The sequence below is a fragment of the Pyrgilauda ruficollis genome, unplaced genomic scaffold (genome assembly GCF_017590135.1).
Source record: "Pyrgilauda ruficollis isolate IOZ18807 unplaced genomic scaffold, ASM1759013v1 scaffold30, whole genome shotgun sequence".
In the NCBI taxonomy this organism is placed as follows: Eukaryota; Metazoa; Chordata; class Aves; order Passeriformes; family Passeridae; genus Pyrgilauda; species Pyrgilauda ruficollis.
The window spans coordinates 7824398-7849559 of NW_024524378.1; the positions used below are offsets into that span (position 1 = coordinate 7824398).

Consider the following 25162-nt stretch of genomic DNA (forward strand, 5'->3'; position numbering starts at 1 on the left):
TAGGCCGAAATAAATACCTCTGTCATTGGCTTATTACAAACTCTCTACTCTCTACAAACCATTTCTAATATTATACAGCCTGCAAGTGTTAAGTCTAGCAGCCACAACACTTAAATTTGGTTTTGGATACCGAAGTAACTTGACCTCTTCCCTTGTTCTCATGAGTTAACACTATAACAGACAAAGAAGCACTCTTAAATTATTCTGGTGCCCAAAATACATAAATGACATATCTTAAGAATTAATCCTACCAAGTACTATCTAGAACAGGGCTGAATTTCTAAGTGCAATTGCTTAACTGCTAAATTAATTTTGGAGCGACTAAAACCAGAATTCACTAATCCTTCATGAAGTAAATTGCCCTGTAGGAACATTCTAGCTCAGCCATCTGTGATTTATGTAACATATTACTCTTGCTGTGTGCCAGTAACCACAGACTGATTTTACCATTGTTGCAGTACCAACATAATTGGTGTCTACCAGCATCAAGTAAAGCTTCGCCAAAACTTCTTTCTTCAACCATGTTGGTCTTTGAAGATCTGTGAAACTGCAACTTTTGGACAGATTTTAACTTTTAACATCTTCTGCCTATCTAAAGGGGGAAATCCCCAAAGCTTTGGTTTCTAAAGAATGTTCTCTAGAAGGTGCTTACTGCTTTGATGTAACTGTGATTGTAGAAACTGAATTGCTTACAACGTTCTTTATTACAAGCCCCAGTAAAGCCTTGCACCTTAAGCTAAGAGAAGCATAGATGTACTGTTTAATAGGATTTGGCCTCCTTTCATGGAATATCTTGAGGTTAATTCCTAAAGTGTATTGCTTCCAGCTGGCAAACAGTGACATTACCAAGTTCAACTCACAATAAACAAGGAAGAAAAAAGTTTATTGCTTGAATTGCCTTCAACTAGATTTAAGTGCATTTACTAAGGTAATCTGGGTTGCAATGTGGATATTTAGTTCCTTCAACCCTCTCAGTGTTGCTGCAGGCCATGCGACAAGAAAGTTCTGCACCACTCCCTGTAAAAGCACATCAAACTAGGCAGACATCTGACACAGTTTAAGAACTGTGCTCACAGTTAAAACATTTTCTGCATATTAAACTTATCAATAATGCTAACATTTTCTGCGTGAAAAAAGCTACAATCCCTTAAAAGCAGAACGAGCAATTTATCAGCTGTTAACTTTGAGACAATCTTTGGTTGCAATGTACACAATTGGTTTTATGATACAGCAAAACTGTGCCTTTGCTCTGTTGTGTCTCTACAAACTTTCGATCATCCCTGGGTACTAAACTGCAGAAGTTGCTCCCAGTGATTCAGAGAATGCAATGAAATTATATGAATATAAATTAATGCACTGCTTCAGCAGCAGTATAGCTTTCACAAGAATTAAACTAGAAAACGTCTGATATTGATGAAGTCATACTGAGACTGCATACATGTATTTTTCTTTTCCATTTCAAACCTTTGATGACAAGGCTGATTTTATCTCCCTGGAAGTACAAAAGTTGCTTCCAGATGATGTTCCTTTCATTTTTAAAGCACGTGATTTTGTTATTTTGTTTTTTGAGTCACGAGCTGTTTATGTTTATTAGAGCTACAGAATGGGATCATAAACTGACTCGGGTAGGCAGGGCACTCCAGAGAGATCTGCTCCAGCCTCCCAGTCACTGCAGAAAGAGCAAGAGAAGGCTGCCATTTGTCTCAGTTTCAAGTCTCTCCAAGGAGATATTCCACAGCCCCTTTGGCTAACTTCTGGGGTTTGACCATCCTGGCTGCGTGAACATTTCTCCCAATATCCAGAGTACTTTTTACTGCTGCAGCTGCTGACAGCCATTGCCTCTCATCCTTTCTCTTTCTGCAAAGGACCTGGCTCCATCTTCTTTACACACAGTTTCCCACTAGACAGATAAGAGTGCAGTGAGATCTTCCCCTCTCCTGAGCTGGCTCCTATCCAGACTGACCAAACACAGGTGACAAGCTCCAGCCCCCTGGCCATCCTGGTATCCCTCTGCCACACTCACTTCAGTATGTCATTGTCTCTCTCAAAGTGGAGAGGCCAAATCCAGACACGGTATGTGAGATGTGGTCTCAGAAGCACCAGAGGGGAAGAATCGCTTCCCCGGAGCCGCTGGCTCCATGCCTGCCAATGCAGCCCAGCATGGGCTTGGCCTTCTTCCCTGCACGAGCACACTGCTGACTCATGTTCATCTTGTTCACCAGCACCACCAGGTCCACACTGTGTAACTCTTCAGGAACAACTGGGGGGTGTGCATAATGTGGTAGTGGAAAAAAACACCTCACCATATTAAAAATAGAGCTGCTTGAGAGACAAGGCAGTTCTACAGCACCCCTGTGGAACTCACTTGACACTTGGGAACCACAGATTAAAAACCTGCACTAGAGAGCCAAACCTCTGCAGGCAGAAATATGCAGAATAACAAAATGGTTTGGGTTGGAAGGGACCTTAAAGATCATGTAGTTCTAGCCCCTCTGCTACGGGCAGCAACACCTTCCATTAAACCAGGCTGCTCAAAGCCTGATGCAATCTGGTCCTGAACATTTCCAGAAACGGAGCATCCACAACTTCTCTGAGCAACATTTTTCAGTGTCTCATCACCCCACAGTAAAGAATTTATTCTTAATACCTAATCTAAACATATTACCAGTTTGAAGCAATTGCTCCTTGTCTTGTAGTCTTACGACTACATACCCTTGTAAAAATTCCCCCTCCAGCTCTCTTGCAAGCCCCCTTTAGGTAATGGAAGGTTGTTCTAAAGTCTCCCCAGAGCCTCCTCTTCTCCAGGCTGAGCAACACCAGGTGTCTCAGCCTGTCTTCAGCGCAGATATATTAAAGGAAGTAAAAAATTTAAAAGATAATATTTCTTATGCCTCCTTGAATCTGACACCTAGCACAACATGAATGTGTTGACTGAAAACAGTGTATTTAGACCCTGATTCAGAATCTTCATCATGCATAACTTTGAAACATTATTATGGGCAAGCAGCAATATGGACCCCAAACAACTCAATTCAAAAAAATATAACAAACACCATTCTGCATAACAAGGTTTCCAACAGAATGACTAATTACAACTGAATGCTGTCCTTTTGGGAAAATGTATCCCTTCTATCCAACCAATTACCACTGCTTCCCTGTTCTCAGCACTCCTACACACCATGGTCTTTCTGTATACACAAGCTCCCGTGGGACTTTCATATCACTGGCTTATGTGTTCACTTCCATACAAACAATTACTCATAGATTCTATAGTTATTTTAACAAGCTATGATTTGTGTAACACCGAATCCATAAGTAAAACAAATGAGTATTCTACTTCAAATATTCCAGTGCTTCCTATTCATGATATTACTGGCCCAGCTCCACAGAGATTAACCTTAAGAAGCGAAGCATAACAATTGTGTAATATTTGCCTAAAATGAATTTTCACTCCCCCCAAATTGTTTAATACATACTGCCAGCAAGCCCTTCTGAGCATCAACACTGCATTCCAGAGTGACAGGAAAGAATTTGCATTCATGTGCATCTCTGAATAATTACAGCTGCTTGGGTAGGAAATCTGTATGGTACTAAGGAACCCTGCTGTAGGGGGGGAAAATTCACTTGAGTTGCTCCTGAAAGATAAAACTGAAGTGCACAGATCTCAGCTAAGGGTTCCACTGAGATCTCTCTCAGGGCACCAAATTGCCAAGAAACTTAATATTGAAAATTAAGCCTCTGAAACAATACAATGCAAGGTGGTCATACACAAGGCCAGAAGATCAACAGTTCAACCTGCATGGCATATTTCTCTCCAGGCAGAATGATTTGGCACAGTTGTAGGATTTCCTACGGAAGCTACATCCTTAAGTCTCGATTCACTAATGAATGTTTACACTTCCTGTTTGGATAGCATAGCAAAAAAACAGATTTAACCCAAAGGCACCCTTCACTAATCACAGGGCTCTATGGGAAACAAGAAATTATTTCAGAGTGGCTGAACTGAAACATTTAATGGGTGTGCTACCAGTATACAGAGCCTTCTCTACAAATTATTTGATAATTTAGTATACCACTAGAAAACTAGACAAACTTTTCTCAAAATATCACAGGCAAGATTTTAATCTTGAATTAAATACTTCATAACACAAAACAGTGTTATGAAACAGAACTGTACTAAAAAAAAAGAGAAACCGACACTATTTTTAAACCCCTAGAGTTAAATGCATGTTTAGTAAACATTTATAGCTGATATTCCCTTTCCCCTCCCACCTAATTGTAATGAAACAATATGAAGAAGATGCTTTATCGGTGAGTCAGGGCAGCAGAGATCTGAGCAAGATCCAAGCAGCTACGCAGCGCGCAGCTAACACCATCCACAGAAGAAACACGGATGTTTTCCATTTACATTCCCCAGCACTGATCCTGGGAGCGAGCGATCAGCGCTGCTAGCTGGAGGCCAGGATTCAGGGAGCGAGGAGGATGCGAGCAGCCAAACGCTGTCCCGGAGCAGCGGAGCCGCACGGCTGCTGCTGCTGCCACCACGCCACGGCCTTCGTGCCATCCCACTCAGTGGCTGGCGTGATTGAGAACAGATGTGGTGAGACCACTCGTTTTCAATTATCAAACAAAGGCCGAAAGTTGCACTTCCAAAGCGCATGAAAAGCTGGCACACTATTTATCTGCTTCCTTACCAAGCCTTTGCTATAATTAGCTTTGGGCATGAGGAAGGAGAAGAGACTGTCAAATTAAACTAACCTCCCCACTAAACACCAAAACCTCTGAAGATATTTTAAAGAGTCACACATTCAAATGCTGAGGCTTAAAATGTAGACCTACCACGCATTTTCTTTTCTTAGTGGCTCCCAAAACAAGTTTTATATCACAAAAGGTTAATCCAGGTATGCCCCTGGAAGAACATTTCTGTGGTCCAGATGAGGTAACTGCATCTCCCTCAAAGGAGCCAAAGAAATACCTTTAATCAAGGTCTCTTGCTCCACAGCCCCACCTCCAAATCACCTTTTTTTCACAATGCAGCATATTTTTCAGTGCCTGTTTTCTAGGAAGACTAGATTGAAGACACTAGACAGAAGCCAAATGTCTGTTTCTGAAAGCGCCAGCATCAGGTTCAATTCTCATGTGCCCCAAACTTGCTCCTTTTTCTGTTAACATGCCAAAAAAAATTGCTGTTGCTATGCAGCTCAACAAGGTAGTTAAAAAAAACCTCACATCACACAACAAAAACCAGAATGCAGCCTCCCACCTACAGGATGTTTCTGAAACCCACAGAGGCTAAGTGCAAATTAGGCGTTCTCAGACCTTTATGGTGAGAGCACTTGGGTGTAAGCTGAGGAGTTTGTGCTCTCTGAAAATTACCTCAATGTCCTTACACAAACTGAGCTGTCTGTGGAGTGTTTTCTCCCCTCTCTCCCCCCGTCCCCAAAAAGCTACCTCACTCTTAGCCCCTGATTTAAACAAATATCTCCAGCCCCCAAAACACTATGAAGGTATTATCTAGGAAGATCTAAATCCAGGTCAACAGAGATATCCCAACAATGCAGAGATATCCCAATAATCTAACTACTGATGCAGTATCAAGCAGAGTCATCTTCTTAACCCTCAGAGACTTTCACATGGATTCACATGTGATTCCCAGTTATCTTCAGACAGTTTCACCCTGTGCTTTTTGAGAGCTGGATCTGCCCAGCAGATTCTCACCAAAACAGCTCTCTCTAGGCAGCGTACTCCCTAAGTAGAAAACAAGATTAAAGAAGAACAGCAGTGGCAGCAATAGGAAGACAGCTTTATGAAAGTGAAAGAAGAGAAAATAGAGGGTACCTAAGCTGACCAAGGAACCAAGGAAAGATTTCTGCCTTGGTTTCTCTTTAATGCTGGCTAGTAAGCTGCTGGCTCTAAGTCATCAGGATGGTCTCCCCGATAGTAACTACCTTGTTGCAATGCAGATGCTTGGCAGACAAGGGGGTTATCATAAATACAGCTTTTAGAAAAGCATAGGCCACATTTATGAGGTTCAACTTATGTAAGTTTGTTGATGGTTTATTTTAACATTTGTTATTAACTTTTTCCTGCTTTCAATGAAATCTAGAGCAAAATTCTCATAATCTTCAATAAAACTGTTAGGTCAAGAGCAAATGCCTCTGAAAATAAAGATTCACTAATATATTTAATAGCATTTGCTTTGACTGATGTTTACAGTTTCAGAAGTCACACCTATCAATACTGTGAAGTGAGAAGACAACTCACTGCTTTTACTTTGTATCATCTTCCCAGTTCTCAAGCTTGGGCCTTTATGTATTAATTTTATCAACACAAATGGTCTTTTTTACTTCAGTGTAACTACCTGCTTACCACATTCAGTGGAGACTAATTTTAGAGCAAGAAATTCCTTCTGCCCAGAGTAAGGCAAAGCCATAGGTCTCCCTTTGAACCCTGAGTAAAGCCACACATGTGGAAGGCACAGAGTCATCAGAGCCAGGGGCAGCTCCTGCCGAGGGAAGGATGCTCTCTGCTGCCCAGGGCCAGCCTGCATCCGGCAATTCACTACGAGTTCGGAAGGCAAAGACCAAAACAGATTTTGCTGTAATGTGAATCTTGACTTTCAGCATGGAAGTTATCAGCTCATACTGCTGTAAAAGGCAGCCAGATAAGCTCTGTAACACCCCACAACTTATTCCAGCAAGTGGGTGAGGAAATCCCCACTGCTGTCTAGCTTTCATTATTATGCACAGCACCATCACTTCTCTGCTCACACAATGATTTCTAGAATGAAGACAACACTTAGGAAAAAACAAATATTTAAAATAGATAACACTAGAAAGGTAGACACTCATAGAGAAAAACTAAAACAGAAATACTCTTTCCTTTTAGCCTAGTGATTTCAAGAAAAATAATCAGGAAGTTGGCCCCTTCCCCACTGCTTCATGCAAGTTCTGGGTATAAAACTAAATATAGCCAGGGAATGAAGGACCAGAAAACCATTTTTCTAGCAACACACAGAGACAAAGTGGAAGTTAAGCACAGTATCCTGCAAAGGAAGATACAACAGTCTCTTTAGGACCAGGGTGGTTTAGACTAGGTATGCCATTTGAACCTAGAAGTATTCACTCTTAATACTTTAGCTTTTAAAAATATGATGAGCTGATCAACCACACAAGATACCTGGAGTCTGGCAAAAAAAGCACTGCAAACATATTTTATTTGAAAAAAAAAAATTCTCCCCACAGCTGTTGACTTGGTTTCTCATGGAATTTTTTCAGCCATCTTTGAATGCAGAAGTAAAACTATCATTACATGTGATGTCGCTCTCAGAAATTACCCCAAGTCTACTTCAGGTCAACAAAAAGACACCTCAGTACCAAATTTTAAACAGGCTCCTGATCTGAAGCACAAGAAACAGCATTTCACTGGAGCAATACAGATTGATTACAGTTATTAACTCCAAAAGGTAACATCACCCTGTGACTAAATTTTATGCCAAAGTGCCTGGTTTCCATTTACCAGCTAAGTAAAGCTGGATGAGAAACTTAACACCTTGGGCCTGTATGTCCCAGTCTGCAAAATATAATATGTCCTTTGGAAGACTTGGGAAAACTATTTGTGGCTTTGCATACAGAGCACATGGCTGGGACTCGTGGTATAAGCTTAATTCCCTGCTGCATCCTCAACTCCATGGATAACTTACAGCAGCTCTTCCACGTCAACTTCCTAGTCTGTAAAATGGTGCAACCTGCAGCTGTTTTTAAATCAGCTTGAGGAGTTGGATGTCCAATCTTTGGTAAAAAATTAGAAATAGCAAAGGGAATTTTTTTAGGTCTGAGAATATCTAACCTGATGAACACAAATTTCTGATCAGTAAAGACTACTTCTGTTTTAAAATATCTGTGGAACAGAACATGCTAAAAGTTGTAAAATGAGAAAGCATTTCTGTTACCACAGGAGAGAAGGATGGAAAGGCAAATACTGAACCTCTGTACACATGGTAGATGCAGGTTAACTTTGGAGCAAAGATGCAGGACACAGAAGTGTTTTAGCTTTTACAACTGCTCATCTGCCATCAAGCTCCAGGGTGTGTTTAATGACATATTTATTCCATATTCCTAGATGGAAGAAGCCAGCCCAACAATCAGAGGCATAGCAACTTGATGTGTCATATGGTGAGGTCCTACAAGCTGCTCCAGAAGTCTGGCATGGCACTGACAGTCCAGTGTGGCAGCAGGCACTAAAGTGATAGAATTAATGTGTTGTACCCAGAGATCTCCTGCTGCCACTTACACTGAACAAGAGCCGAACTTATCAAGATACTAAAGGTAGTCATGGAAGTTAAAAGCTATTTTTTCCAGTATCAAGAAGAAGCTTCACCACAGTTTTCATGTATTTTCTCTAACATTTCCCTTCTGTTATGCTTGACATTTACTTCCTAAAGGACTTTAGCTACAGATGGAAGCAAGTTAAGTACCATTCTCCCTTTCTCCAAGAGAAAGGAAGAAATCAACAGATATGGGAGTTATGACTCTGCAGAACATGGTAAGTTTCCAAAAGGAAAAAAACCCAACCTAAATAGAATTCCTCAGTAGAAATTTTTATTTGTGCATTAAAGGTTTATTTCTGAAATATATTGATTACTTATTTACTGCCCAAAAATAACATGCAATGCTAGCATCAGTAGTTCTGTATTCCTTTATATTGCTCTAGAGAGGGATACAAATCCCTAAAAGACTACAGAGTCTTTTAAGAATGGAGAACCCCATGTAACAGAGGTTTTCCAAAGAACTATTCTGAAGGAAACAAGTTAGCAATCGGTGGTACCTATGGCATGTCAGAGTAACTAAAGGTACATGCATGATATTTAAAATCTATTTCATAGATAGAAATACAGCTTTTCCCTAAAACAGAATCTTGTACTACTCAGCTGAAATTCAGATATAGGAAGTGAGAGCTACAGGCTTTCTGCAAGTAGAAATAGGTCCTTGCAAAAGCAATTTTGCTACTTTGTGCTAAATGTGTGCACTGGGGCTCCACTGCACAAAGCATAGGCAGTTTCAGAGAGAGACACAGACTAAATTTTATGCAATTCCAACTAACCACACACTGGGATCTCCGACACATTTCACACTCACCCGTCAGTGTGTGATCAACAATGAGATTCACTGTTAAGGTTTTTAATGGCCAAATGCCGGTAGCAGCTCCGTTATTCCTCAGCAGAAGGAAAAATACTGCGATTTTCTTCAGACAAACAAGCCAAGTCATCCACGTTTGTTTTCCTGTATTCGAGCTTACAACTCGCCACTTTAGTCAGATATTTGAGAGCAGCATCATTTCCTGCTGCTTGAAAATCAGCTTTAAGGGGCGTGTTCTCTGCAGAGGCACTGCTTGCTGTCATCCAGGCAGCATTTAAAATAACTGTATATTGACATAAGGAGCCACCGGCCGTATTATCGCCCTTCGAGTCGGCAGCAAGGAGCACATCAAACCAGTTGCGTTCCGGGCTGCGCCGCGACCCTTATCAAACAATGCAAACAATTTTAATGAGCTTATCTGCCGGAACATATTGTCAGAGATGTTAATGCAGAAGCTCTGCCAGCAACGCATGCCAAACGATTCATCAAAAATGCCTACAACTGCGACAAAAGACGTGTGTCCCCCCAAAGGAGAGACGATAAATAAACACAAAATGGGGCTGCCGGGGAGCGGGGGGCGGGGATGGAGCCGCCCTCCCCCGCGCAGGCACCGGGAGAGCTGTCACCCCCGCCCCGAGGAGCGGGGGGCGGCTGTCACCCCCACACCGGCGTGCGGGGGGCGGGCACTGCCCGGTGCCCGGTGCGGCTCTCCCGGCCGGGCAGGGGCTGCCCGCGCCCCGCCATCCGCGGCCGCCGCCTCCCGCACGGCGCCGCCTCCCTCCGAGATCCGCAGCGAGGTGCTGCGGCTCTTTTCCAAGGGGAGCTGGCTGCCTGCGCGGGGGGCGTTCTTGCATTCCCTTTTATTTCCCCCTTCCTCTTTCTTTTCCCCCCCCCCCTTTTTTTTTTTTTTAATTATCATTTTTAACCGCTTTTCTTCCGCCCGGGCGCGGCAAGCCCCCGCATACATCCCGCCTATCCCGCGAGCGCTCCGCAGCCGGACAATGCGGGGCCAGGGGAGAGGAGGGGGCTGCAGCCCGCCCGCCTTATGCAACCGCGCCGCCGCAGCCCCCCCGCAGTACCTGTAGGAGCGCTCCCCCCGCACCGTGTGCTTCCTGAAGGGGATGATGGTCCCGTTATCCTGGATGATGTCGTTGTTGTTCTCGCCATTTGGGGACAGGGCTTGGGTCGGTCCGGGCATTGGCGCTCCCGCCGCTCCGCAGAGCCCCGCGCTGCTGCCGCTGCTGCTGCTGCTGGTGTGCGGAAGGTGGCGGCAGCCGCGACTCTGCCGCCCGCCCGCCCCGCCCCGCCGCGCGTCAGCCCCGCCGCCGCCGCCGCCACACGTGACCGCCCCTCGCCATGGCAACCGGCCGGCGCCGCGCTGCGCCCGGGGACGGCAGCGGGCAGGGAAGGGAGGGAAGGCAGAGAGAGGGGCCCGCCCCGCCCCGAGCCCCCACACAAAGAGCCGCTCGCCCCGGGAGTGCGGGGCAGCCGCCGGCCCCCGCGGCGGAGCGGCCCGAGCTGTTGGGCGGCCCCCGCGCGGCGCGGGCACAGACAAAGCGCCGCGGCAGCCCCCGGCACTGCCCGGCCGCGCACGGCGGTCCCGCCGCCCCCGCGCCTGTCCCCGCGCCCGTGGGCGGCACAGAAACGCCGCCTCGCCCGTGGGGACCGCGCCGTGCCCCTGCCCACCGCCGCCCGTGACAGCCGTGTGCGCGCCCGGCTTGGGCGGGACCGGCCGAGACCTCGACGCCCGATGCCTCATCGTCACCCTCCGCGCCCCGGTACCTCAGCATCGTCCGCCTTCTGCCCGCACCAAGGAGCTACCGGGCTTCTTTTGAAGGAGCCCCCAGGCCGGGATGCTGGGTTACACAGCGGCGAGCCGCAGCAGGGAACGCCGCCCAGCTCTCCCCAGCATCTCCCCTCGGCGCGGGTGTGCCGGGGGCGATGGCCATCCCCACCGCACAAAGCCCGCCCGCACCGGCTGCAGCTCGCAAGAGTCATAGCGCGGGATCCGTGTTTCAGGTGGTAAACGCTTTATTTTTAAAAAGGGCATAAATATTAAAGTGACATGAGACTACAAGATATAAAAAATCATGGACTCCTAATAATAAAACAGCACACGAAGGTTTTAGTTATTTTATGCTCTTTTTTTCCCTGGTTCCTGTGTCTGCTACTCCGCCTGCATTTCCACCCCAAGCACCAGGATGTTCAAGGCTCTGGATACCAAGCTCTGTATCTCTGCTTACAAGTTCACTGGAGAGCACAGTATAACACCTCTCAAGCTGCATTGCATATTTCCAGCATTTTCCTGCTCTCAGGCTTACACAGAAAAAAAACATTCGATGGCACATCCTTCAAAATCTTCCTTGGATCAGAAATAAGAAGGGAAGAGACCTGCCAAGGCAGTAGCACTGAACTTCTGGCACTGCTAGTGCCACAAATCACACAACCCTCATCTCTTCCCTTCTTCTAGGAGAGTTTTTGCATCCTCCCCAGTCCGTTTCCCTCCGCAAAGCTCTATGATTTCTGCATATCTCCCCTTGCCTAAACAGCAATGTGCTTCCAAGTTTGACATTACCACAGATCAGTGCTGGTCATCCTCAGGAACAGACCTGAACTTCACTGTGGTCAAAACCTACCTCATGTCCCAACAGTGCATCAAAACCCACACTTCTACCACAGTTGAAAAATACTGTCCAGCTGTTTACAAATTGTTTTCTCTAAGCAGAAACCAACCAGGGTGGCTATGGGCACAGTCTCTAAACAGATCTATATGACCTCATGGCTGTTAGATGCAAAATATTTGGGCTGATCTATTAACATCTTAAAAAATGCATGTCTTCAACTCCAACTCTCTTTTAAAAAGAATCTTAAGATGGTAGGTCAAACAAAAGCCATGTGAGTACTTATAATACATTCTCAGAGACACATGCTGATATTTTAACTCTTGAAGTATGAGTTTGATCAGATTTCTGCCTCAGGTTTTTTCCTGCACAAAGAAAGTGACTTAATGAAATTTTAACTAATCTTTACCTAATCTTTCAGACTGAAATGACACTACTGAAAGCTTAGTTTACACGATTATATTCATAATATAGACCATTCACAGAGAGCTTGTAAGGTAAAGAAAATCAGTAACACCAACTACACAACACTTGGACTGCTGAGAATCTCCTTGGATTTAAATCAGATGTATAGATTAACACATTTTAGAGCAATCTCTAACAAGGCTCAAGTCAGTCTGCCAATTTGCCACTGTCTTCTGCACATCAAGACAGAGAATCTTACTTATACTTCCAGGTTTTCAAATATACTCATATTTAACTTTCTGTAACCAATCTATGGACATTTGCAATTGGCACGCTTCATTGAAACGTTTCATTTATCTGGTAATTGGAGGAAGCAACGTTTGAGCCTTTTTCAAAACAAGCAACAAAAAACATTCTGTTAAAAAGGCCAGTAAGTGTCTTAATAACACTCTAGAACATGGATAAGCCAGAAATGTTATGTGTTGACAGAATATAAAAATAATCGATAGTAGGTCTTTATCTGCCAGATATAATCCTACCTGCTCTGCTAGAGAGCAAGCAGTAAAACACCCTGCAACCTTAACTTGTAAAAACATTTTTATTTCTTCACCAGTGGCAAAGAACGGAAGCTTCTTTATTGAAGTCTCTAAAGCTTTTTAAAACATGTACCAACAAAGCTACAGAAGAGAAGTGCAGGTGAGGAGAACATGGCAGCCTTGCTGATGACCTCTTGCCTCTGCAATAGGACTCAAGGTCAGAAGAACACACACTGCCTCAGCACAGTACCTTACCTCTATGGAGGCTGAGCCCGGCATCAGCAAAAGAAGCCTGGTACTGGTTTTCAGAAAGCACATTTTTCAGTGTGCTTCGGTCCTTCTAGCACAGCCTGGGGGGCTCTGGGTGCAATATGGATTGCATGGGTGCAGTATGGGTGCAATATGCACGGCATTCCCTCTACCTGCATCTCTGTTTCTGAGCACTGTGTGGCCCACAAGCACAATGCCTGTCTTTACATGCTGGAAGCCACCAGAATCTTCTTCCCACTTCCATCGTTCTAAGCTTAAAGGTTTCAAAGAAAGAGGAAACCTGTTGCTGTTATTAGGTGTCTGTATATCTGTGCTGCCTTTATAGATTTTTACCTGCACTAGGCACAAAAATAGAGAATTGATCTGAAGAATAGAAGGTCAGCCTTAGTGTTAAGAAAAAGCCCCACCTGTGGAATGCTGAAAGTACTGAAATCCGGTACTCACAAGTGATGTGCTGACTAAGCAAAGAAAAGAGCCAGGAAAGCAATTAATGCCGAAGGGTGGAATTACAAAACCTGATGTAATAGATCTTCAGCACTCTGAGACCACAGAGGCAATGGCTGAAAGGGACCTGTAGAGGTCACCCAGTCCAATCTCCCACTTGGAGCACAATCATCACCAACGTGAGATCAGGTCACATTTGGTGACATGATCGTAATCAATCCAAATCTTGAAAATCTCCCAAGATGGAGATGTCATGTCCTGCTCCCGTGTCATTCTAGCAACACAGCAAGTCCCAGGTGTACTGCTCATGCAAAAGGCACCACTACTACACCACATGCATTCCAGTACTTTGATTTCTGCTGAGTGAACCAGGTAGAGAGAATGCTAGCTAATACTGGATACTAAGTATCCAGTAACACTACTAAGTATTGAAACAGGCCTACAAATCATTCTCCAAAATCTGGTTCCTCCTTCCTCTTCAGAGCTTTTGTTTTCAGTTCCTCTCTCTTTACTTGCTCTAAGCCTCACTTACTGCAGTAGGAAGGCCATGAGGCCTAATTTATAGTGCCTGAGAGTAAAATCCTCTAAAAGCCCAAAATGCAGCATTAGAGAGACCTCAGGCATACTCAAGCCAGAATTTTGTATTGGACAGCTAATGTGGAAATAAATTATAAATATTTTAATGCTGATAAGTGGTCAGTGTACAGCCTCTGACAGCAGAGGTGATGGCCAGGCTAGCGACTTCTGCTGATACATTTTTTTGGGGATAAAAAAACCCACACGCATGGTTTTAGGGAGTATTTCATGACATAGCCAAACTATAAACACAATTAATGATTGCAGAAATTCCCCACTGCTTGGATAACTTTGGGGCGGTGGGAGGAATAAGGAGTGAGACTAAGAAAAACACATTTAACCCTAAAGTGGCCAGCAAGCATCCCTCATCTCTGACACCTCTGTTCATGTTCAAGCTCGTAAAGAGGTCAGTATGGTATTGCTTGCAGTCTTCTCAGAATAGAGCCCAGCTACAAACTGCAGCAAACATCATGCAAGTATAAGTATTTTGGGCCATGTACATCACTTTTCTAAGGAGTTTAATGAACATTCCTGTCACAAGTGCATTTTTTTCACTGGGGAAAAAACCCCTGAGACTACGTTTCAAAAAACAGTTGAAAGGTAGCAATGACTTTTGGAAAGCAGCAGTCCTGAGCATTGTAGGCTGCTTTTCTCATTTAACTATTCTCATAGTCTTCTTTTATCACAACAAAGATTTCTGTAAAGTCACAGATTTAGGCGCTGTAGATTAAACTCAGTTAATTCTAGCACTCAAGTGTGTGTGTTCATAAGAAATCCATGCAGAAACAGTCTCTTTCTCCTGAAGGTGTTGGCCAACAGTGTTTAAATTTGAAAATAAGTGAATAAAGCAACCAGGAAGGAAGTTTGGAAAGAGCTAAAATAAGTTATTCTGTTAAGTCTTGGACACACCTTGGTTGCTCAAGGACATCCTAATTCATTAAGGTACATTGACATACTTTATTCCCAGCATGAGGAGGGTCAGTAAGATGGGTATAACCATGAGCATACTTAATTAGGCTGCATCAGAATCAGCTTAATTTCTAAAGTTGCATTTAGCAGATTAGGAACGGAAGATTCAGGAGATCCAGATTTGCATGTTATCTGTGAGAAGTACAAGTGAGGTGTCTGCAACTGAATGTCTATAGAGAGCACTGGCTTGTGCCAGCCTAAACTAGAGCACAGTTCTAACCTGTGACAGTAACATATCACACAAAAACATCCATAAAGGGGTCAGCACCAGCAGTGTTCCTAACCCAGCAAACATATATCAGACGTGATGAGGTGCATGGTAAGTTTTAAGCTGACCTGGGTTAGGCAGAACTGGTGCTTCCTATTTTGCTGACATACTGTCAACAACACTGATCAACCCAAAAGAAAACAGAATGTCATAAAATCACTTCAGGTAAAAATTCAAAACTGTAACTTTACAGACTCTCTTTGTTTACACAGCCCTGAATAAATTGTCCTACCACCATCCCACCAGCTCATTCCATACCTTATATTTCTGGGCATTTAAACTCACTATGGCAAACAGCAAATGATAATTTTGTCAGGACAAAGAAACACCACATAAGTTGTATTAAAACAGCTACTTCTCACTCCAGACATCCTGTAGACAAAGAATGAGCTTTCCACCCTTGGGGATTTTAGTGTTGCCACTTTAAGCAAAGTCTTGATTATTTGCCTTCCCTGGAGGGACACAGATAAAGAGGGGAAAAAAAAGAGAGGGCTGTCCCAATTACACAATGTGCATGGACCACATCCCTATGAGGTAATTCAAGTCTATTTTTAAATATACAGACATATTTATATTTCAGAGCTCTCATTTAACATTTTTAAAAGTGTTCTGTGTCTGTGAGGAAGAATAAATCTTGGAGTCTTTATCCACTAAGCGAATTTGAAAATTTAGCCTTATGAGCTGCAAATCCATTCTGATCATTAATACATGAATTGATTGCTAAAAAGAGATATCTTGTAGAGCCACAGACTGTGGGTATTTTCCTTTAGAAAGACCAGTTATAAAAGTTACCTTTTATAGTTACTGTAGAAATCAAATAGAAATCAGAGGATTAATTCAAGATTCAAGAACTGTCTATAAAACAAGGACTTACGTTCACAGGAATGGGATTTCAAAATCCCTTGAATACGATATTTTAAGACTAATTGTCTACTTTTAATATTAATTCTTAGATTAAAATTAATAAATTGGTTTAGTGGACATTTATTAAATCCAATTAGCTGAATCCAGCTGCTTTAAAGAATCAACTCCCTAAATTCCTATTTAGAAAGAAGCATTCTTCAGTATACATCAAAGAATTCCTTACTTAAAACATAAGAAGTTCACACCGAATAGCTGGAACATTTCTATCCCTTCTACATAACAAAAAACTCCCGTGAGAGCAGGAAATACTTCAGTGAGGAATGGTTCCAAAGAGAAGGAATTTTTACCTCCATTAACTCCAGACTAACCCAAAATTTGGAGTATTTGAGTGCCTGTTACCCTTGTTTTCAGTGATATCCACTGGCTAAAGCAGAGTTTCAGACACACCTTGTGGAGCTGCTGTAATCCAAAAACCTGGATATGGATGCTGTGATCAATAAACGCTTTGAGTAAGGATTCCTGTGTCTCTAATACTGGTTGAAAGGAATTGAGACTGGAGACTCACTCATGGCTCATTCACATGCATTTACGTGGAATTTTTTAGCTGGAGCTATTCTAGAAGTACCATTACCACTTCCATTAGCACCGAGGTGTTAACTAGTTTTCTAGGCTTGTTTTGCAGAATTCAGATGTAAAGACAATGGAAAGCCAAAATAAAAGCATCAAAAGTGTTCAGGTAATCTGGATTTCTACATTTTTTCAGAGGATGACAAAATTTGAATTAAATGAAAGTGAGATTAGTATTCTAGATGAGAAGGATTTGGGATTTTCACGTTTCCACACAGTACAGTTTATGACTGTTACTGCTGGGAAAAGTCAGAGCTTCAAACATTGGTATCTTAAACAAAACCCGTAAAACAAGTTATAAATGGTAAAAGCCTGGAAGGGCTTGGAAATGTGAGAGACTAAGTCTAGCATTTATTTATGTATTTTCAGCTGTTGAGGAATCTTTGGCTTTCTTGGGGCTCAGGAGGGGTGTCTGGAAAAAGGTGAAAACATGATAAAATCGAGTGGGAGTGGACAATCTCCATCTCTGATATACCTGCTTACTGCTCTACACTGAAAATGTTAGTGATACCCTTGGAAGGCATTTCAGTCAATTGAGATTTAGACCTGTCTGACCTGCCCAAGGTGCTCACCACTGCTACAGAGGAAGGGAGAAGGTTGGCACAAGAAAGTAATTATTCCAGCAGATGGTCTATTAAATTTTACTGGATCAAGAATGTTTCACCATTCAGCTGACAAAGACTGGATCTTTACAAACTGGGATTTGAAGGGGTTATTTTGTCCCAGGAAACTGTTAATTAAATGTCTGTCCTCCCACACCCAGCAAAAAGCCAACATAAACAGTATTACATGCTCTAGCTAACGTTAAAAAAAAATCCATTGCGCATTCATGCCTGACCAGGATCAAAATCACACTGCCAAGTCATTCAGTAGTGTGTGAGTGTTTCTGTGACTGCAAGCCCCAGCCCAAAAACCTAGTGAGTGCCTTGCTGCAAAATACTCGTTTCCTCAGGACCCTAGAGAACACTACACATCACTCTCTTTCAGAGCCAAGGTGTCTCGTTGCCCAAATGCCAAGAAGTTACACAGAAAGTGGTGTGCTTTTCTGTTTGTGTGAAACCTTCCTTTCTCCTGATAGCTGCTTTTTATCTGGGACATTCATAGCATTTTACAAAAACTGATTTCTGTCAGCTTTCCTCATTTTACAAGCACAGAAACAGGCCCTGATGTTAGGACCAGCTTTCACGAAACACTTACTACCACGAGTCTGTGTAAGTGTCATCCCCAGCACCACTGTGGTGCATCGCCATCCTTCCTTCCGTGGGTGGGTTTCTAATCTTTTTAGTACTTCCAGCTCTGCAGCTAAGCAAATCCAATCCTTCTTCCCCATTGCTAAAACTACATGAGTGCCTCCTCCTTTTTATCTCAGGATTTGTTCCACACCTGAGGTTTCTCCATTGTTTTTTCTCCCATTCTTTCCCACTCTTCCTTTGTACGGCATAATCCTTTGTAGGCTTGGGCAATTTCCACTTCCCTTCCTCAGCCACCTGCAGAGAACCTGGGTCAAATTGGTTTCCTTCCCTCGGACAAGTCCCCAGCATACTTATTGTCCAGCTAACATACTGTCATTAGCTAATTACTCCTCATTTCATCCAGGACGAGAGGAATGAGCTGCAGCACTGCCTGCTGAGCTGCACGAACCTTCACAAGCAGCCACCCCAAGAAGTGACACCTGTATTTAAAGGCTGCATCACAGCTGGGATTCACACACCTCGTGTGACACATTGCTGCCATTAACACACCAAAGAGCCCAAATCCCTGAGGCACCTCAGCGCCTCTGAAAAACTAGGTTGCCAAGGATTTGTTTGTGATCTCTAGCTCACAGAGAAATCAGGGAGTGCCTCCTCTTTGGGCTAGAGCAAACACATGTATTACACACAACATTTTAAAACAGAAGTTTGCCTTCCCATAAACAAATAGACCTGCTTTCAGCTATTTCAGGCTCCTTGCCGGCCAAATGCAAGCATCTGAGGAATTCTGCTCTTTACTTTCCGAGAATTTCTTACCCACATGCTTTTAAACTTGTTAAGAATTTAGATCTGTAACATATTTCTAAAGTAATAGCTTCTATTTGCAAATACTAGAGCATTTGGGAGCAAGAAATTGTTGAATATAATTTAATTGCTACTTAATGCAATAACCTAACTAATCTGAAAGTTTTAGTTTTCTCACTTATTGATGGAAAACAGACTCTTTCCCCTGGCAAGTTAATGCTCATTATCATCTTAGTGTTTATGCTAAGTCTTTTATTAATAAAATAGCTTTCACATGAAGAGGAAAAATAATTTTCATAAACAGCTTTAATCACGTTACACTTATATTAGTAGTCTGAATTGAAAAAAATTAGAATATGTGAAAACTGTGTCAAGAAAATTATGTTGCTGACAGACATTCCCTAAAAGGGCTTTTGGAGCTTGACCTATTAGACCAAGTTTCCATTAATACTTTGAGCACTTTATTAACCTAGTGCTGCAAGTGCTTTATTTAGATGCTAGGACCCTACAGAAGGCTTACATAGCATTTTCTGAAACCCTGAAATTTCAAGTTACCCAAAAAATGTTAAGAGTTAAAGCTATCTGGGAGAAAGCTACTGCTGTTCGGCTTTAGTGGAAGGTGCATCTCTTGAGAGCAGCACAGAGAAATACTGAGGACTTGGGTAGAAGAAATAAAGGAGCAAGAAAACTTTTAATCAACAGTACAGTACAATTTCCTCATGATTTCAAATTAACAACTTTTTAAAAAATCACACTTAGTAATTAAATTAATAGTACCACAACTCTTGCCACAAATTTGCAGATCAGGTGGGATACCAGCAGAAGTAATACTGTGACTTTATTTTATTTGAATGTAGGGAAGAAATAAAATATAAGATAAAGCTAACTCCCTACTCTGAAATAGAGGGAGGGTCTTTAAAAATGTACATGTCTCCATTCTGAGCAGACAAGAGCATACAGAAAGTGCATGGTCTTACCGAAAAGATAAACAGCTGGATTTACTTGCTTCCATTAACCAATGACCCACTTGTCAAACATAAGCTGTAGATTTAAAAGAGTGATTATGTGAAGCCTCTTACACTACACAAAAACGATCCTAGCTATGAAATCAGATCAAGCCTGAAAATACTTGAGCACGGTCAATATTGTTCTTTTATACAGACACAAGACAAGAATTAGTTATTTGTTTAAAAACCTACAACATGATGTAAGGGTAGTTCCCTGTAGTTCTGTTCAGAAGGCATTTATCCCACACATCCCGCTCAGGTCATTAGTGGTGTGCCAAATCCAGACCTTCTGTAAGAGGATGAAGTTCTAATGGAAGCCACTGCACAAACGTGAAGACAGGGGCACTGCCAGCTTCCTTCTATGAGGAATGGGTACTGGGAGACTTAAAACTGGTGCTCCCACAGTAAATGGTACACAGCCCACAGTAAATGGTACCCAGGACATGTACCTTCCCTGTCTAATGACTCAGAGAGGATTTTTAACATGATGTGCACACTTTGGTGGCAGATCTCCAGCTGAAGCTTTTAAGGCTTAAGCCAGCTGCCATTGACTTTGCCCCTGTGCCCCTTTGCACCTCCCACCAAATGCCTGTCCCTGCTCCAGGCTCAGGTAGGAGCAGACATACAAGACTCTACAGATGATTACAACATTTGGATTTGAGTGCAACAAATTACTAGGTCCCAAGACCTGAAAACCTCTAATTTTGCCACCTTGTATTGTAACACAACAGCACTCTCCACAACTGTGGCCTTCTCATACTTGACCTAGTGCTAAACAAGTCTCTAAGAAGGTTGAAGAAGCCATTATTATAAGGAATGATTTTACTGTAAGAACAACTTATGTGCTGCTTCCACCTGACCTCATTAGTGTGCTGTGCATTGCCAGTGACTCCCACTTTACTCTGACTCACTACACAGGGTGATTTTCTGCAAGCTGCAGATCATGGAGCAACTGAAGTGTATAAGAATCCAAGCAATCAGCTAATGAAAACCAAAGTTTCCAGCTCCAGTGATTGCAGTGAAATATTAAAAAATGCTGATACTTGGAGCCTGTCCACCTCTGGATTTTCCTCTGCTGCTGGAGGCCCTGAGCACCACAGCTCAGTATCCCAATGCCTGCTGTGCAGATGCAGCAGCATGGGAAGAGAGGCCAGGAAAGCTCCCTGGTGCCTACCACACCACAGCAGAGGGACATGCAAGATTATATTTATAAAATCTAGAAACTGCTTTGAAAAATTACACAGTTATTTTTATAACATCTACATGCACTATGAATACTTGATATATCTGACAAGGATTAATATTTTTCTAAGTCCTACATTTGATGATTTCTTTTTCTGCTGGAGCATAACTCAAATCATTACTTGAATCATCCTTTAATGAACATTCTCCAGCTTCTTAATGAAGCACCATTGATAGGCAAGATGCAGAAGGCAATAAAAGATGACTGGAAACAAGGATATCTCTTTTATGTGTAGATTATTTTATATTATCATGGCTTCAGCAGTCCTGGCATTAAGTGGCACCATTTTGTAACCTCTGAACAGCCACACTGTGTATAAAATAATAATAACAGGCTTCTAACACTTTGAATACAAAAGGTACTAGTGGCAAGAAAACAGTGCCTTTTCCTCGTTACAGTAGAAAATGAGGTTTCTATTTAATAAAAACCCCAGCCACAAGACTGTGTGTTTTTGTAACTGTAAATGTGTGTCAGTGCTGTTGACAGCTTCTGTGTTGGAAAGGATCTCATTAACTCTGAACAAAACCACACGTTATCTTTTTTGAAAAGCAAAGTTACATTCCTGATGAATCATCAGCTGCTTTGCTGAGCTCCTGTGGGATAATTTTTGGTATCGGGTACTGGAAAAATAAATATCACCCCAAAGTTCAGAATATCTTCAGACAGCACCATAAAAGGCCATCCAAGCTACCCAATTCCTAAGTTAAGAAGGGAATTGGGCTGGTGAGTGCACAGCCATAAACAAACATTCCATTTGGTTAACTTTGCTCCCTCAGGTTCAGGCTTTAGAGCTCTGGTTTTCTCATGTTGAATCTATAAAGCATCTGTGTCCTGTGCAGGACTGACTCCTCAACAGATGTCCTCCACTGCATTTTGGGAGACTTTACGGTGTTTCCACAGAATGAAAATGCTTTAAAAGCACCCCCCTCAGCCCAGAAGTTCATCTATTTCACACTTCTTCAGTCTTTTGACTAAAGGAAAGTCAAGTCTTCTTTAGTGGACATTGTTGAAACCAGCTGGGGGAAACAAGTAGCAAGGAACTGATTGGGAAACAAAGTGCCCTCATCTAGAAATAATATTTATTCCGAACCAGTTCTGGTGTTCAGAGGTAAGGAGAAAGAAGAGGAAGCAATTATTTAGTCTGCCTGGTTTGGGTAAGTACATGCACCTTTATAATGAACAACCAGAGAACATTTATGTCTGCAGAGAAGAAAAAAGCTCATACAGGCCTTTGTTCAGATCTCCCCTGAACACTTAATGAATTAGCAGTTCATCATAGAAACATACTTTATATACACATGTAGATATATACATATGCACACAATTTCAATCTATTTTCTTTCTCTTCCCCTATCTCACAATAACTGAAGTCTAACAAGTAATTCCTGAGTTAATGTTCTAGTAGAATCCACCCTTGCTTTCTAATGCTAGGATGTATTGTAATTGTTTTGGTGATAGTGCATCAGTCAAGGAATTGCTGCTGCCAAAAGGCCCCATATCTGCATGTTGCACATGAGAGCACCTAATACAAGAACTATAAATTTCTTGAATATTCCAGTATCCATCCCTCATATTGTTGTCCAAATAACTTAACCCCACGAAAAAATACACATATTTTTCAGGCTCAAAGCCACTGAAACCTGACCAGAAGGTTTCCTGAGGAAATACTAGTATATAATAGCATGTTACATGGATTTGGAATTGGAATAGCTCAGCTAATTCTGCAGCAATATAATGAATCTCTGGTATTAGAAGGCTGATAACTAGATCTTCACTTGGATATAAAATAGGCCATAAGGACTAAAGGATTTGAAAAGGAAAGGCTAAACAGTGAGCAGCAATCCATTGGGAATACACTGGAAAACTGTCTGTTGCTTTGCAGAAAGGGTTGCACATTGCAGGAAATCTGCACATGTCAGATAAGTTTCTGTTAGACAGGTAGGATGCAGTCTGCTTTTATAAATGTCCACTTGGTGGTTGTGCACTATCTCCATGCTCACAGTTCTCCTTAGATTTCCTGTTGTTTCCAAGCGCTTGTATATGCCAGTATAACCGCAGTGACAAAGCTCGACTTTAGGGAGCAGCCTCTACTCCATGCCAGAGCAGACAGCAACAGATGAAAGCCTCAGTGGCTCAGCACAGGGCATTGTCCTGCTGCACTTCCATCTGCAACACCTTCCCAGGAAGGGTTGAATCCATGATGGGGAACCTTACATTTTCCTAGCTCTTGCTCTCAGATGCCTCCTGCAGTCTAGATTTATTGTTTCATCTTTGAGGCATACGAGCCTCTTTTGACTAAATTATAGGCTGATTGTCCTCAGAATCTCCAAGTACACTTGAGCCCCACATGTCTGCTAATTGCTGTTGAAGTTAGTCTTGCAGTCTGATGAATCTGGACTATGTGATTCCTCGTTTAACTGTCCCTCTCCTACTCACCTGTGTCTGCACTGGTGAGCAATTGCTGGTGGCAATTCTTGTATTTACCATAGAACTTATCCTGAATAGTTTCTCACACCTGTCAGGTATCTAGAGAAACCTTTCTGCAAACATATTTAAGTTTTCTTTCCTTTCTTTTTTTTTTTTTTCTCTTTTTTTTTTTTTGCAGGGCATTACATAACCTGGAGCAACCCCCCAGTTTCACAGTAAAGCAAGCCTTTTCACTTCTAGCTGTGAAGCACAAAGTATCACTGCAAACTGAGCTGCCTCCTACATCCAAAGTTAGCATTTACTTACACACTGTAACAGCTTTGCAAGCATTAGCAAAAATGCAGCAGTATGTTTTGAAAATGGAAGTTCTTCATTACACAGCCTGAGCACCATTTCAGCGCCGTGCATATGTTTATTACTAGCTATGCATAAAGAAGCCCCAAGCTATTGCAAACCACTGATGGTGCAGCACATTCCTTCCAAGGGAAAAGGCAGGAATGGTATCCAGTAGAGTATGGTGAGCACTGCCAGTGATGAATCCGTTCAAACAAGAGGTTTAGTACCAGCTGTCCTACGCTCCATTTTGGCAACACTGGCATTTTCTGTTTAACAGCACCGACCCAGCAGAAATGGTACAAGGGCAGCAAGTGATGGTAACTTCAGGAAGCACAGATCGGTTCAGGGCACATCCCTTCTGAAGGCTTTCTAAACATTGCCACCTTGTGGGCCTCCTGACTGATATCACTGGGCTGATATCACTTTCCTCAGGTGACTTCCTGAGCACATTTCACAGATACCAAGCTTAAGGCTGGATGGTTGAAGTTAAACTCCCATAGCTGAGGATCAAAAAAGTGACAGCACCTTACGAATTTCTGTGTGGCATTAATTGCTTACTCCGTATTTGTGCTTCATGTAATTTGCTCTTTTTCCATTTAACATTATGATGGCAGCGCTAATAAAGTGCAGAAGAGCTAACAGTTAACAAAACAAAAGCAGGGAAAGATACAATTTCTCAAATCTCCCAAGTAGAAGGAAGAAGTCAGATTCATTGTTCGCCTCTAGGTTTTTTTGTTTTTTTAAATTTTTAATTCCTTTCTGTCACCACTTCCTTCTTACTCCAGTAAAAAAGCCCCAAAATACTTATTATATTTAGGATACAATTATTAATTAATTAATTATTTGAGAGGTCAGTGGCCTCTTGTTTAGCTTTCATCAGTTTTGTTTCATGACTATTACATAGTCAAAGGTGATGGAAAGCAATATCACTTCTTATTGATACCAGTAGCTTATCTAGCTACTGCCTTAGAGACATCAAACACAAGTTCTTGGCTAAAAAAACCACAAATGCACAAACATACTTACTTTGAGCATCCAAACACTTTTCCTGGTTGCCGGCTTGAATTGTTCCTTGCAGCAATTTGGCACTGAAAAGAAAACATGAAAACTTTAGTTCAGCTACCAAATAGGAGGGAAAAAAAAAAAAAATATTCACTGGATGGTCTTTGTCTGCATTGGCTGAGCAGTGATGCAATAGTTGTATGCTGAAAATTGAAATGAGCAGAAATCCTTCATTACAATGCCCTAATTCAGCTGTGTTCACAATGGCTCAGTGTCTAACACATCTGCACAACAATCAGATGCCCCCTGATATAGTAGCAGGTCTATGAGCTCCCTCATGCAGAGCTGCATTTAGAGTTTATTCATGATTTCCAGGCACACTGGTCTTTCTTCATCCAACCAGGCTTCTTCCGAGCGCAGGCAATCAGTTATGACT

General features: G+C 42.4%; 1 protein-coding gene across 5 annotated transcripts in view; it reads right to left on the minus strand.

Annotated features, from left to right (window-relative positions):
• MAPRE2 (microtubule associated protein RP/EB family member 2) overlaps nt 1–24809 on the minus strand; it is a 71985-nt gene extending 47176 nt beyond the window's left edge. Inside the window, exon 1 of one of the 5 annotated variants that reach the window (XM_041473695.1) lies at nt 24751–24809. Coding sequence is in view for 3 of the 5 variants with exons in the window: in XM_041473693.1 (XP_041329627.1) it covers nt 10217–10335 (119 nt within the window). In the remaining 2 variants the exon portion in view is untranslated. Of the gene's footprint in view, nt 1–10216; nt 10429–24750 lie in introns of those variants that run through there. The other 4 variants (XM_041473696.1, XM_041473693.1, XM_041473694.1 and 1 more) reach the window with 4 other exon arrangements.
• Nucleotides 24810–25162: the final 353 nt, after the last annotated feature.